Source organism: Rattus norvegicus, chromosome 12 (assembly GCF_021556685.1).
Source record: "Rattus norvegicus strain SHRSP/BbbUtx chromosome 12, alternate assembly SHRSP_T2T, whole genome shotgun sequence".
NCBI classification, from domain to species: domain Eukaryota; kingdom Metazoa; phylum Chordata; class Mammalia; order Rodentia; family Muridae; genus Rattus; species Rattus norvegicus.
In genome coordinates this window covers 50854802-50866158 of record NC_141545.1, presented here as the reverse complement: position 1 = coordinate 50866158, position 11357 = coordinate 50854802, and the positions used below count along the sequence as shown (strand labels likewise).

Below are 11357 nucleotides of genomic sequence, written 5' to 3'. Positions count from 1 at the left end.
AGCAAGGAGGTGGGTGGGTGGGTGGGTGGGTGGGGGCAGGCATGGTGTGAGTGGGACCCAGGTGCACTGTGCATACCCATGAACACATACACCAAAGGAGAAGGTGTTTCATCTTCCAGCATCCAACCCCAAGGGTTCCCGGCCGCTCACCTCCCCCTGTGGGCTTCTCCTCCAGGTTTGCCGTCTGGATCCTCTGCTGGGCCTCCTCCAGCTGCTTCTGAACTCCCCCCAGTGCATCTTGCACTTGCTGATACTTAGCCTGGAAGAAGAGCTCAGCGTTGGCTGAGGTTTGGAAATGGTAGAATCTATACCCCCAAACCCAGGTTCACGTATTGGGAAATTAGCCCTCCACCTGGCACCGTGAAAGGTCCAGCCCAGCGGAGGTCTTCAGGTCACTGGGCCTGGGAAGGGATTAGAGTCGTTCTTGTGAGACTCCTGCTTTAGTGATTACAGTATAAAAGTAAGGAGCCAAACACCCCTTCCCACTTCCTGTTTGGCGCAGTGATCTTTCCTGCCAGCCATGTTGCCCCCTTGCCTTGGGCTTCTACCAAAGGCTGGGCTAACCCGGCAGCCCAAGATCTTCAGTCTCCAGAACCATGAGGTAGCAAACCTCTTTGCTTTACAAAGGAACCCACTTGAGATACTTTGTTGCAGTAATGAAAAGGGAGTGAACTGGCCAAAACTGACCATTTCACAGGGTTTGGTCATCTGTTACGCATCCAGGGCACAAGCATGACATGTCCCCTGCCCACAGCACCTCCCAGGCCTTACTTTAGAAACATCCAACTGTCCCTAGGACCCAGGGCACAGAAGTCAGTTAACCTGTGTAACTATCTCACTTGGGATGACGGGTCCCAGAGGAGCACCAGTAACCAGGATCTACCACTTCCAAACACCCCACTAGGTGGCCATGAGCCCTTACCTTGAGCTCCTGAACCTCTCGGAGGGCCTGAAGGCGCTCTGCCCGCTCGCTCTCTAGTGCCTGACAGGCCACATCGCCTTTGAAGCGTTCATCAGCAAGCTCTGAGGTCAAGTCTGCGATCTGAGGACGAGAAACCAAGACCACTGACTGAGCCTTCTTTTCTCTACACGCTGCACACAGTAGGACCACTGTAGGGCAAACCACTTCCAGGGGGAAAGGTGATCCTGCTGCATAAACAAAGGTGGAAAACTCATACTTCAGGATGTTGCTGTTCCTGCTGTGGGGGAACTCTCTTGTCAGCACACATTATGTTCTCTGATTATCAGTCTTCAAATGGCAGGGAGGGCACCTGCCATTCGAAATGTTGTGGGAGGTAAGAGGGATAAGCCCTGGACAGTTTGGCCTGGCACATAGTAGGTACTCAACTGAGGACAACTGGACATGAACCGCCCTGCTGGACTGAGCATCGCTGTCCTTGAAGACACGCCCACAGTTGGATGTCCCGCACGGGGTGCTCTAAGACCCTCGGTGGGCTGTGGTACCAGCTCTCTGCCTTCCCAGCAAGTCTGGTCTGGTCTTAGGTGCACTTGGTTGATAATATGTTGTTACTGATTAGGGGACAGAGAATTAACACATGTGAGCTGGGCACTTCTGGAGGAGTTGATAAAGGTGCTTTGCTTTCTCAAGGGCTGACAGACCCAGGTGCCACCACCACAGGAGAGAAAATGAAGACCCAGCCTCCAAGTTCATCTTTCAAACAGCCGAGAATTAGAAAACACTGGACTATGGAGGGAGGGAGGGAGGGAGGGAGGGAGGGAGGGAGGGAGGGAGGGAGGGAGGGAGGGAGAGATAGAGAGAGAGAGGAGAAAAAGAGACTGTGTGTCTATGTTTGTGTATGTCTATGTGTGTGGCTCTGTGTGTGTGTGTCTTATGTGTGTCTGTGTATGTCTATGGGTTTGTGTGTATGTGTCTTATGTGTGTGTGTCTTATGTATATGTGTGTCTCTGTGTGTGTCTGTGTGTGTGTCTCTGTGTGTCTGTGTGTGTGTGTGTATCTGTGTGTCTGTGTCTGTGTGTGTGTGTGTGTGTGTGTGTGTGTGTGTGTCTTTACAACAAGGTTTCATGTAGCTCAGGCCATCCTTTAACTCTACGTAGCCAAAGATGGCCTGGAACTCCTGACCCTCCTGTGTCCACCTCCTAAGTGCCACCTACAGGAGTGGCCCATATATATGCCATGCTGAGACTGGAACCCAGGGTTTTGTTGTTTTTTCTTATTGTAAATATAATATAAAGTTGAGAGTCAGGGGATGTGGGAAGGGAGCAGGGCGCTAGGTCAAGGCTAAGAACACCTGGCTGCCTCAATGTTCGCAACCAGGGCCTTCTGTCCCTTGGCCCTCAGATTGTCAATCACACAGACACAGCGCCTCATACATGCAACAAAATACAGTTACATCCATCCCTCCCATTTTCCCCTCGACTTGCCTCCTACCTCTCAACATCCACCCACACAACTTTCGTTCACTTTTTATTATCTGCATCCGGTTACTACTGCCCATGCGTGGGTATGGACCATCAGTGGGACACCAGGAGATGTCAATAAAGCGTGACCCACCCTCCCTCCCTCCCTCCCTCCTTCTCACTTTTTGGTCATATGAACACAGCACAAGGTGCCCACTTAACCATGGAGATGGTTTCACAAGGGCTCCAGCTGCCCCAAGATGTACATCTGTACTGTGGATCTCTTCTCGGTGTTTTGAAAACCAGAAAACAGCACACTATTGTGAAGGTTTTAGGAAAACCCTGCCTTCCACAGAACTGTGAGGCTCCCTGACTGTCTAGAACTTCGCTCAGCAGGCTGGAGAGGTATGAGTCGGAGGCTGCTATTATTCTTGGGTGGTCGTTAGCCATCTGATAGCCCCTTCTTGTCCTCCACTTTGTCTGACCTGTCGTCCAGGGACCCCGTCAGTCAGATGAAAACTTCTGTGGTTGGTGTATTAACTTAGCATCTACCTCGCTTTCTAGTCACCACCTAAGAACGTTCTAGCATCTGTGGCCCTGTAATAAAGGTTTCCTCATTTTCGGTAAACTACAACGGATGTTTCTCCCCCAATGTACTTCCCAAGTATTGATTCCTTTGCTTCCTTTGTTATGTCGCTATAACGCTTCATAAAATGGTCACCATGCTGGAATTGTGGAATTGTGGGTAACGAGTCTGTTCCCGGGACACAGTCATTAATATTTGGCTCTGGAACAAATGACCTCTGAAGTGAGAGCTTTGATGTTGGGGAAAGAGTTGCACTGTAGGAATTGAGGCCACTGCATACAGCTCTACAGACCTTCTTTGCTCCACCATGACCCAAATGGAAACTCGAGGAGAAATGAGAGAGAGAGAGAGAGAGAGAGAGAGAGAGAGAGAGACAGAGACAGAGACACAGAGACACAGAGACACAGAGACACAGAGAGAGACACAGAGACACAGAGAGAGACAGAGAAAGAGAGGGAGAGAGAGACAGAGACAGAGAGAGACAGAAAAAGAGAGGGAGAGAGACAGAGAGAGAGACAGAGAGAGACAGAGAGGGAGAGAGAGACAGAGAGAGAGAGAGAGAGAGAGAGAGAGAGAGTCCAAGATCACAGACCAAGCCAGCCCAGTGCAGAGATTTGAACTCATATCTGCCACAACTACAACGGCTACAGAATCGGGACTTTGGGTGGATAGCCTCTGGGAGGGGCCTTTGGGCAAGTTAGGTTTGCTTATGGCCATGCAAAAGCCCAATGGGGCTGGGACAGTGACCAGTTTAGGGCCAAGCTTCTTACCACCTCCCACCCTGGGAGTCAGCCTTGATTCCAGCAGGGGCACAAGGATCCACTGATTAGACAATTAGTGTGAAATTTAATTTGTGCTAATCCATCTGAGCACGGGGAATGCAGAATTAATTTAATGCATTAATTTTTAGTTTCGTGGAACCTACAGTCTAGAGCCGGAAGGACAGAGTTCTCTCAGCTGCAGGATACTCTCACATGGTCAAGTCCATGTAAAACCTTTCCCTTCCTCCTTCCCTCCCCTCCCCACCCCTCCCTTCTCTTTCCCTCCCCCACCTTTTCCCCTCTCTCCTCCCCTCCCCTTCGCAGAGGAGGAGTGAGCCCCCGCACTCAGAACTATGAAAACCAATTTAAGGATGGGTGAGTCTGGCTTGCAAACACAGCAGAGAATTTTTTAACAGCTGTCACAGGGCAATTGATAGGAAATTGCTTTGACAACCCTCCCCAGATCCACCCTGTGCTGGAATCAGCAAAAAAACGCCCTTTCTACTTAGGGACAACGTCCCTCGGGACAAGCAGGACAGAAGGCAACATGGATGGCTTCAGGTTCTTATAGAATCAAAGAGAAAGGAACTAGCCCAGGCTGGAGGCGTGGGATGGTAACCCTGGCAACAGGATGCTGAGGCAGAAGAACTGCATGTTCAAAGCCAGCCTGTGTGAAACAGTAAGACATTGTTGTCGGCAACAGAGGGTGGGGTGGTGGCTCCATGGTGCGGTGCTCAGCGAGTGTATGCCAAGTCTGAGACCAATTCCCAGTACTGAGAGAGAGACATCAGCACGGGGCGCAACCTAAGACAGGTACTGAAAGACGAACACGGCGGTGGTTGTGGCTGTCGTTATCTGTAGGTCCGACAGTCATTATGTGCACACCTATTGTGCGCCAGGCTCCCACCGCCTCCAATCCTAGCAGCTGCCTGGTAGATTATTGTCACATTTCTTTACCTGAACCCCCAAAGCTGCTATGTTAATACACTCAGAAATCTCAGTGACACCCCCTGCTTGACCATGAAATAGATCTGAGGAAAAGTCCCAAACCTTGGGAAGAAAACATCCCACCCATGATACAATACTAGGAGCTCCTGACCCTCATGTCCTTTTAAACGAAAGGGGCTGTCTGGGACCCTGTGAACAGAAGGGCCCCTCTCACGGGGCAGCCTCTCCTGCCTCCCATTCTCTTGGTTTCACTGTGGATGGAGGTTAGATCACTCTGTAGTAACTGTCCAATAAGCCACGTCATGATACTAGCTGCTGTCCTCCCTGCTGAGATGTAATGGGTGGGTGCAGGGGCCAGGGAGAGCAGCATAGCTGTGTTTGTGAAGCTTGGGCCCAGTCAGGATCATCTGGTCCCCAATGGTTAGGACAACAGAGACACACCGAAGGCCATTCACACACTCTGATCTGTGGCCCTGTGACCCTTTGTGCTTCCCAAGGAGAAGCAACTTGTGCAATGTCTGAGAACTTGCTAGAAAGGTGGGGCTTACAGGGTCATCCCAAGTCTAGGTTCACCAGTTCTAAGCCTAGAGTCTGTAGGCATTCTGGGGACACCCCGAGCCTGGGCTCTGCATCTCTAAGCCTGGTGTATGTGCAGGGGGAACTGGAAACACCCCGAGCCTGGGCTCTGCATCTCTAAGCCTGGTGTATGTGCAGGGGGAACTGGAAACACCCCGAGCCTGGGCTCTGCATCTCTAAGCCTGGTGTATGTGCAGGGGGAACTGGAGACACCCCGAGCCTGGGCTCTGCATAGCTAAAGTTGGTTGTGCTTGCTCCAGGCTTCACAGTGAGCCCCGATAGTCACTTCAAAGCCAGTCAGAGAAGCAGCAGAGATGAGGATCTCCTCCTGGATCACAAGATAATGACCCCCTCTGGGTCACACCCAGATGAGCCTGGGAGAATTTCAGTGCTAAAGGTGCCTCACTAGCTCCTCGGGCAAAAAGCCTGTGTACATCAGTCATCGTGGCCTTGATGCCACAATTCCAAATCTCAGCGACAAGTCATGCTTCTCTGGGATAAAAGATGGGAGAGGGACACTGGCCATGGGCTTGAGATGTTGCTGATTGAAAATGTCACATTGCCAGGGAGTGCTATGTGGGCCACTTGGGGAAAAATGTCACCAACCAGCGCTGGACCCTGCGTGCTACAATCCTGAGCTGCCAGGCAAGATACGCCCACAGGAGCAATAGTGGCTGGACAGTTATGGGCTGACTGGCTTCCTTGTTAGGTTTGAAGTCTGCTTCCCAGGAGCCCCAGGGGGGAGGGACAGGAAGGAAGAATCAGTGTTTTTCATTCTCTGTGTGAATCAAACACTGCTTTGACTTCACTGGCAACTATGCTATGGAACTGGTGGTCCTCTTGTTTTTTCAGTCTAGCACAAAAACACTTCTACAGGGCCATCAAGGTGGCTCAACAGGTTAGGATACTTGCTGCCAAGGTTAATGATCTGAGTTCAAACCCCAGAACCAACATAACCAAAGAAGGCCCACCTACTCTTCTCTTGTCATGTATGTGGAGTCTAGTATCCAATTCAGGAGCCTGTGGTGGCATCTCCAACTGCAGGACACTTGTCTATGGGACAGCAGCTCGTCCACACGAAGTGACATCAATTGGCATGCCACAAATGTAGAGGCCATCGCACACATGCACACATCCTTGCCAACCCTCCCCTGAAGCTCCTTTCCAATCTGCCTGTTTGGAGCCTGAAGTGGCACTTACAGAGGCAATGATCTGCATCTCCTGATTGCTACTTAGACTGAGCCTCTTCTTGTGAGTCTAATTGGATCCTTGAGCATGCAAATCTCTGAAATAAGAATGTCTCTAATGTCAGTACATCATGGAAGATAGGGGAGAAAGAATGCAAGGGCCAGGTGTGTGTGTGTGTGTCTGTGTGTGTCTGTGTGTGTCTGTGTGTGTGTGAATTTGAGTATGTGTACCTGTATGAATGAGCATGCTTGTGTGTGCACATGTGCGTATTTGCATGTATGTGCATGCACACATTCCCACATATACACACACATATGCACACACAAACACATATACACATACCACATACATGAGCACATATACACGTAAACATACACACATGCACACACTCACACATTTGCATATACACACACAGTCAAACACACAAAGACATACACATACACATGTACACACAGTATATACACACATGCACACAAATACTTGCACACATATGCACACATGCACACACAACACACATGCATACATACATAGTACACACACATACAGACAATGATACTTAAATGTGGTGGATCACAAAAAAGAACAAGAGGACTGGTTGGGATGAAATTCAGAGGAGTGGGAGGGGAACGAGAGGGAGTGTGATCAGAACAGATCATATGTAAGTGTGGGCTTAGGAGAGATGCATGTTCGTGTGTGTGTGTGTGTGTGTGTGTATAGTGTGTATATGTATATTGTGTGTATGCATATGTATTGTATGTTTGAGCATGTATGTATATTGTGTTGTTTGTATATGTGTGAATTATGTGTGTTGTGTGTATTGTGTATACGTAATGTTGTGTATTGTATTATTGTATGTGTGTATTATGTGTGTGTTGTATGTGTGTATTACGTGTGTATGTTTTGGGGCTGGAGAGATGCTCCCTTGTTAATAGGACTTGCTGCTTTTTCCAGAGGATCTGAGTTTGGGTCCTAGAACCCACAACGGAAGAGTCACAACTGCCTGCAACTCCAGCATCAAGGAGTCCAGTGCCCTCTTCTGGCCACACTGGGCCCTGCACTCACATGCACAGATCCACACAAACACAGAGATAATTTAGAAAATAAAAGTACTTCTTAAACAAAATGTTTACCATCCCTGGCTCCACCAACCACGGCTGCATGAGACTCAGTCTCAAAAAGGAAACATCTCAACAGAGGAGACATCGGTTAATAGCAGACATCAGGTGGTGCAAAAGGGAAGTTTTCCCAGGAAAGGTGACCTCAGAACGAGGCTGAGTTTCTCATTCACGCGTACCATGTACTTCCTACACTAGCTTTTAAATAAATTATCAATAATTTGAGGAAAAGCAAAGGAAGCAGCTTCCCATCTGGGAACCATCTGTCCATATTTTGGTCCATTTTAAAATTTCCCTATTGGATAGTTCGTCTTCCAGCAGACTAGCATGAGTTCCCTGCATGCTCTGGACTCTGTCCATGACATGAATTTATCACAACTTCACTTCACCCTTTAATCAACACCCTTCCCTTGTTCTACGGGGTGAGACACCCTCGCCCCAACCCTTTCTCCTTTCATGGCTTACATAGGGAACTTTTCTCTTTGGGACTAGATGGCATTGGCTGGTTGAGTGGAATCAGGAAGACGTAGGGTGCCATAGCTGTCAGAGGCTGAGGCAGGGGATCTGAGTGTGCGGCAGGAGGCCTACCTTACTCTCCAGCAGGTCCGCACTCTGTCTGAGCTCACTCCTCGAGTTCTCTGAGTTCTGCAGTTTCTGTCTCAGCAGTGTCAGCTCCTCCTGCAAGGCAAATACGTCCATGCAGAGGCTGGCCAGGGTCAGCCACACAGTCCACTCCTGTTAGGAGAAGTTGCAGGCTTCCGGAACATGAGGTAACCTAGGCTACAGGGACATCCTGCAGGATACAGTCACTGAAAGGATTTGAAATACTCACATCATGTCCTTAGCTTCAGTACTCTAAGTGACACTGTGCCGAGGGTCTGCATCCCACCCCATTAGTTCACATACTTATCTTTCAATAAAAAAAATAGAGTTTTTAAAAAAGGGTGACTGGCCATGGCAGAGTGACCAGTCAGGACTGGTCAGCATGCCTGTGCTGTTGACCAAATGAGTCTTCTCCCTCAAATGTCTTAGGAGTCTGGAGCACACATAGGACTGAGTGCTCATCTTCTCCAGAAGAGTGTGCATGTATGTGTGCACATATGCATGAACATGTGTGTGTACATATGCATGAACATGTGTGTGCATTTCTCACACATGTGCTCACATGCACATGTCAGGATGTGTGCACATGCATGTGCCTGTATCAGTATGTACAAGTGTGTGTCAGCATGCACATGTGTGTACATGCCTGTGCATGTGTATGTGACTGTGATTGTGCTGAGTGTGTGCAGTACTTCATCCTCACAAGTGTCACTCTCCCACCAGTGGCCACTCTCCAAACCTGTGACACCATCATTGGAAGCAGTAGCAGGTGACAGAATGACATACAGGTGGTGGCACAAGGGAGTACTATGCTGCACTAAAGAAGAGTAAGAAAGGGCTCCCTGAAATGCCCTTGGTTGTATTTAGAATACATTGGTAAGAGCGTAGCACATGCTTCATGGGGTGTGCCTCACCCAAAGTGCTTGAGGCCACAGAGGGTCGTATTTCAGGCTTTTCCTGTTTGGGGACAGTCACATGGACTTCACTAGCACCTATTTTTAAACGGAGGCTGTGTGGCTCACCTTATATTTACTGTTTGTGTAGGAAATAAAGGAGCCTTGTGTATAACTTGCTCATTTTTGCAAAAAATATTAATCAATCAATTAATTAATAAAGAAGATGTCAAACAGCTGCTCACCTGAGGGGTGTGTGTGTGTGTGTGTGTGTGTGTGTGTGCACATGTGTGTGCACATGTGTGTGCACTCGCTCATGTGTGCATGTGTGTGTTGGGCGTGGAAGGATGACAAGGCTCTCTCTGAAAGGGGCAAAAGCCCCATGACTGAGATTGCCAAGCCCTGTGGCCCGAGGGCAACTGGCACAATGAACCGGCATCCCACAGAGCAGCTTTAGGGGGCGGGGGGAATACAGCCTCAGCTGACGGAAGCCTGCAAGCAAATGAATGGAAGGCTGCTGAGCTGCTGGCAAATGCCCACCAGGGCCCCGAGTGCTGGGTACAAGCATGGAGGTAGGCGGGTGTCACCACCAGAGGGTTGAACCCACCTCTTTGGCTCGAAGCTGCTCCGTGCTGAGTGTGGAACTCAGCAGGGGCCGGAGAGATGCCAGAAGCCCCCACCATGGCCAGTCCTTGACCTTTAGGAATACAGTGAGATTCTTCTGGATGCACAGCGCTGCCAGCCTACGGATCTGGGGAAGGAAAACAAGGGGGTGTGGGGCTCAGAGAGGACGGGGGACAAACCAAACGGAGAAAGCAGGGCCACAGCCTCATATCTATCTGTTCCAGACACCTACAGCACAGGGCTGTGGGGAGGTGTCCCATGTCAAGGTGAGCTCTTGTCTGAGCGCTCTTGGGGTACCCCTTGGATGGACATCATGAAGGATGCAGCCGTGCCCGCTCACTTAAGACCTGTAGGATCAGTACCTTCAGCTTCTTATATTCCTGACGAGACAGAAAGCCCCTGCAGGCTGCTTGGAAGAGAACAATATTCCGGGACACCAGCTTCTCCCGCTGCCTCTCCAGCCTGGAGACCACGCCCGCCTTGAGGAAGACCTGGGGGCCAGGGAGGAAGGTGCAGGTGAGGCCTCTGCCTAGCCTGTGTGTCTGGGGGTTCCACTTGAAACCCATCTCTCTTCTCAGGATGCAGCTGCTGCTTAATGAGAGACAGAAGTGGTCTATCTGTCCTCCCTCGGATCCTCCTCCTGCCTCTGGCTCCTGGCTGCCCAGCATTTCCCAGGCACCTGTAACAGGATAGACACCACCCTGGGACTTTTACAAAGGCAAAATCTGGGGCTGGAGATGTGGTTCCATTGATACAGTGCTTGTCTACAATGCCAGAAGTTCTGGAATCCATCCGTATGTCATGGTGGCATATGTGGGAATCCCAGCACATAGGAATTGGAAGCAGAAGATAAGGAGAACTTCAAAGCTATGTCTGGCTAAGGGTGAGTTTAAAGTCAGGCTGGGTTACATCCTGGTGACTGAAAGGCCAGCCTGAGATACATGAGACACTGTCTCAAAACAAAAACAAAAATAGGAAGAAGGAAGGAAGGAAAGAAGGGAGGGAGGGAGGGAGGGAGGGAGGGAGGAAGGAAGGAAGGAAGGAAGGAAGGAAGGAAGGAAGGAAGGAAGGAGGCCTCACTGAACCACAGCCTGAATTTCACCCTGATCCTGGTGGAGGAAGGGCATGTTAGTCTGACAGTCACCACCAGGGCAGATGTGCCTAAAGTCCTACAAGACAGACTTCCCTCTGGGTGGCAGCAAATGCAGAGGCTATCTTGAGCCCATCACTCAGGCTGACCCCAAATATTTCATTACCATTGATGAAGCCACCCGGGAGACAGGGTCTAGTAACACCCAGACTCAGCATGGGAGCAGGGTAGAAGCTGTGGGCAGGGGCATTGCCCTCCTGGTTGACGCACCCCTCCCCTGAGCTGCTGGGCTCCTGCCCGAGCCCACACCCGCCAGGCTACATAGCATCAATAAGAAGGTGTTGGTGGTGCTGGGATCAACATGGCCACACCCCATGGGGTGTCTGTGACCAAACGGCAGAGAACAGGATGCAAATACGTGGAAACCCAGGGATGCCAACCAGTAGAAGATAAAAGAAGCCCTGGGTGTGTGTTTGAGTGACTTAGAGACCTGGAAGCAGAGTGTGTCCCTGACTGCACACCCTTTGGTTCAGTACACCCTCGGTCTGCTTCCACTCCTGCCAAGGAAGGATGTCCAGCGGTCAACTTGACCCA

The 11357-nt window shown here is 50.1% G+C and overlaps 1 protein-coding gene across 3 annotated transcripts in view; it reads right to left on the bottom strand.

The window, feature by feature from the left end:
* The window catches only part of Myo18b (myosin XVIIIb), a 206515-nt gene that overhangs the window by 118697 nt on the left and 76461 nt on the right, over positions 1 to 11357 (bottom strand). For all 3 annotated transcript variants that reach the window (XM_087578550.1, XM_087578549.1, NM_001432425.1), the window contains 5 exons: positions 10036 to 10164; positions 9657 to 9800; positions 8142 to 8231; positions 923 to 1042; positions 151 to 259 (listed from right to left, as the gene is read on the bottom strand). In XM_087578550.1, coding sequence (XP_087434676.1) covers positions 151 to 259; positions 923 to 1042; positions 8142 to 8231; positions 9657 to 9800; positions 10036 to 10164 — 592 coding nt within the window. The remainder of the gene's footprint in view (positions 1 to 150; positions 260 to 922; positions 1043 to 8141; positions 8232 to 9656; positions 9801 to 10035; positions 10165 to 11357) is intronic.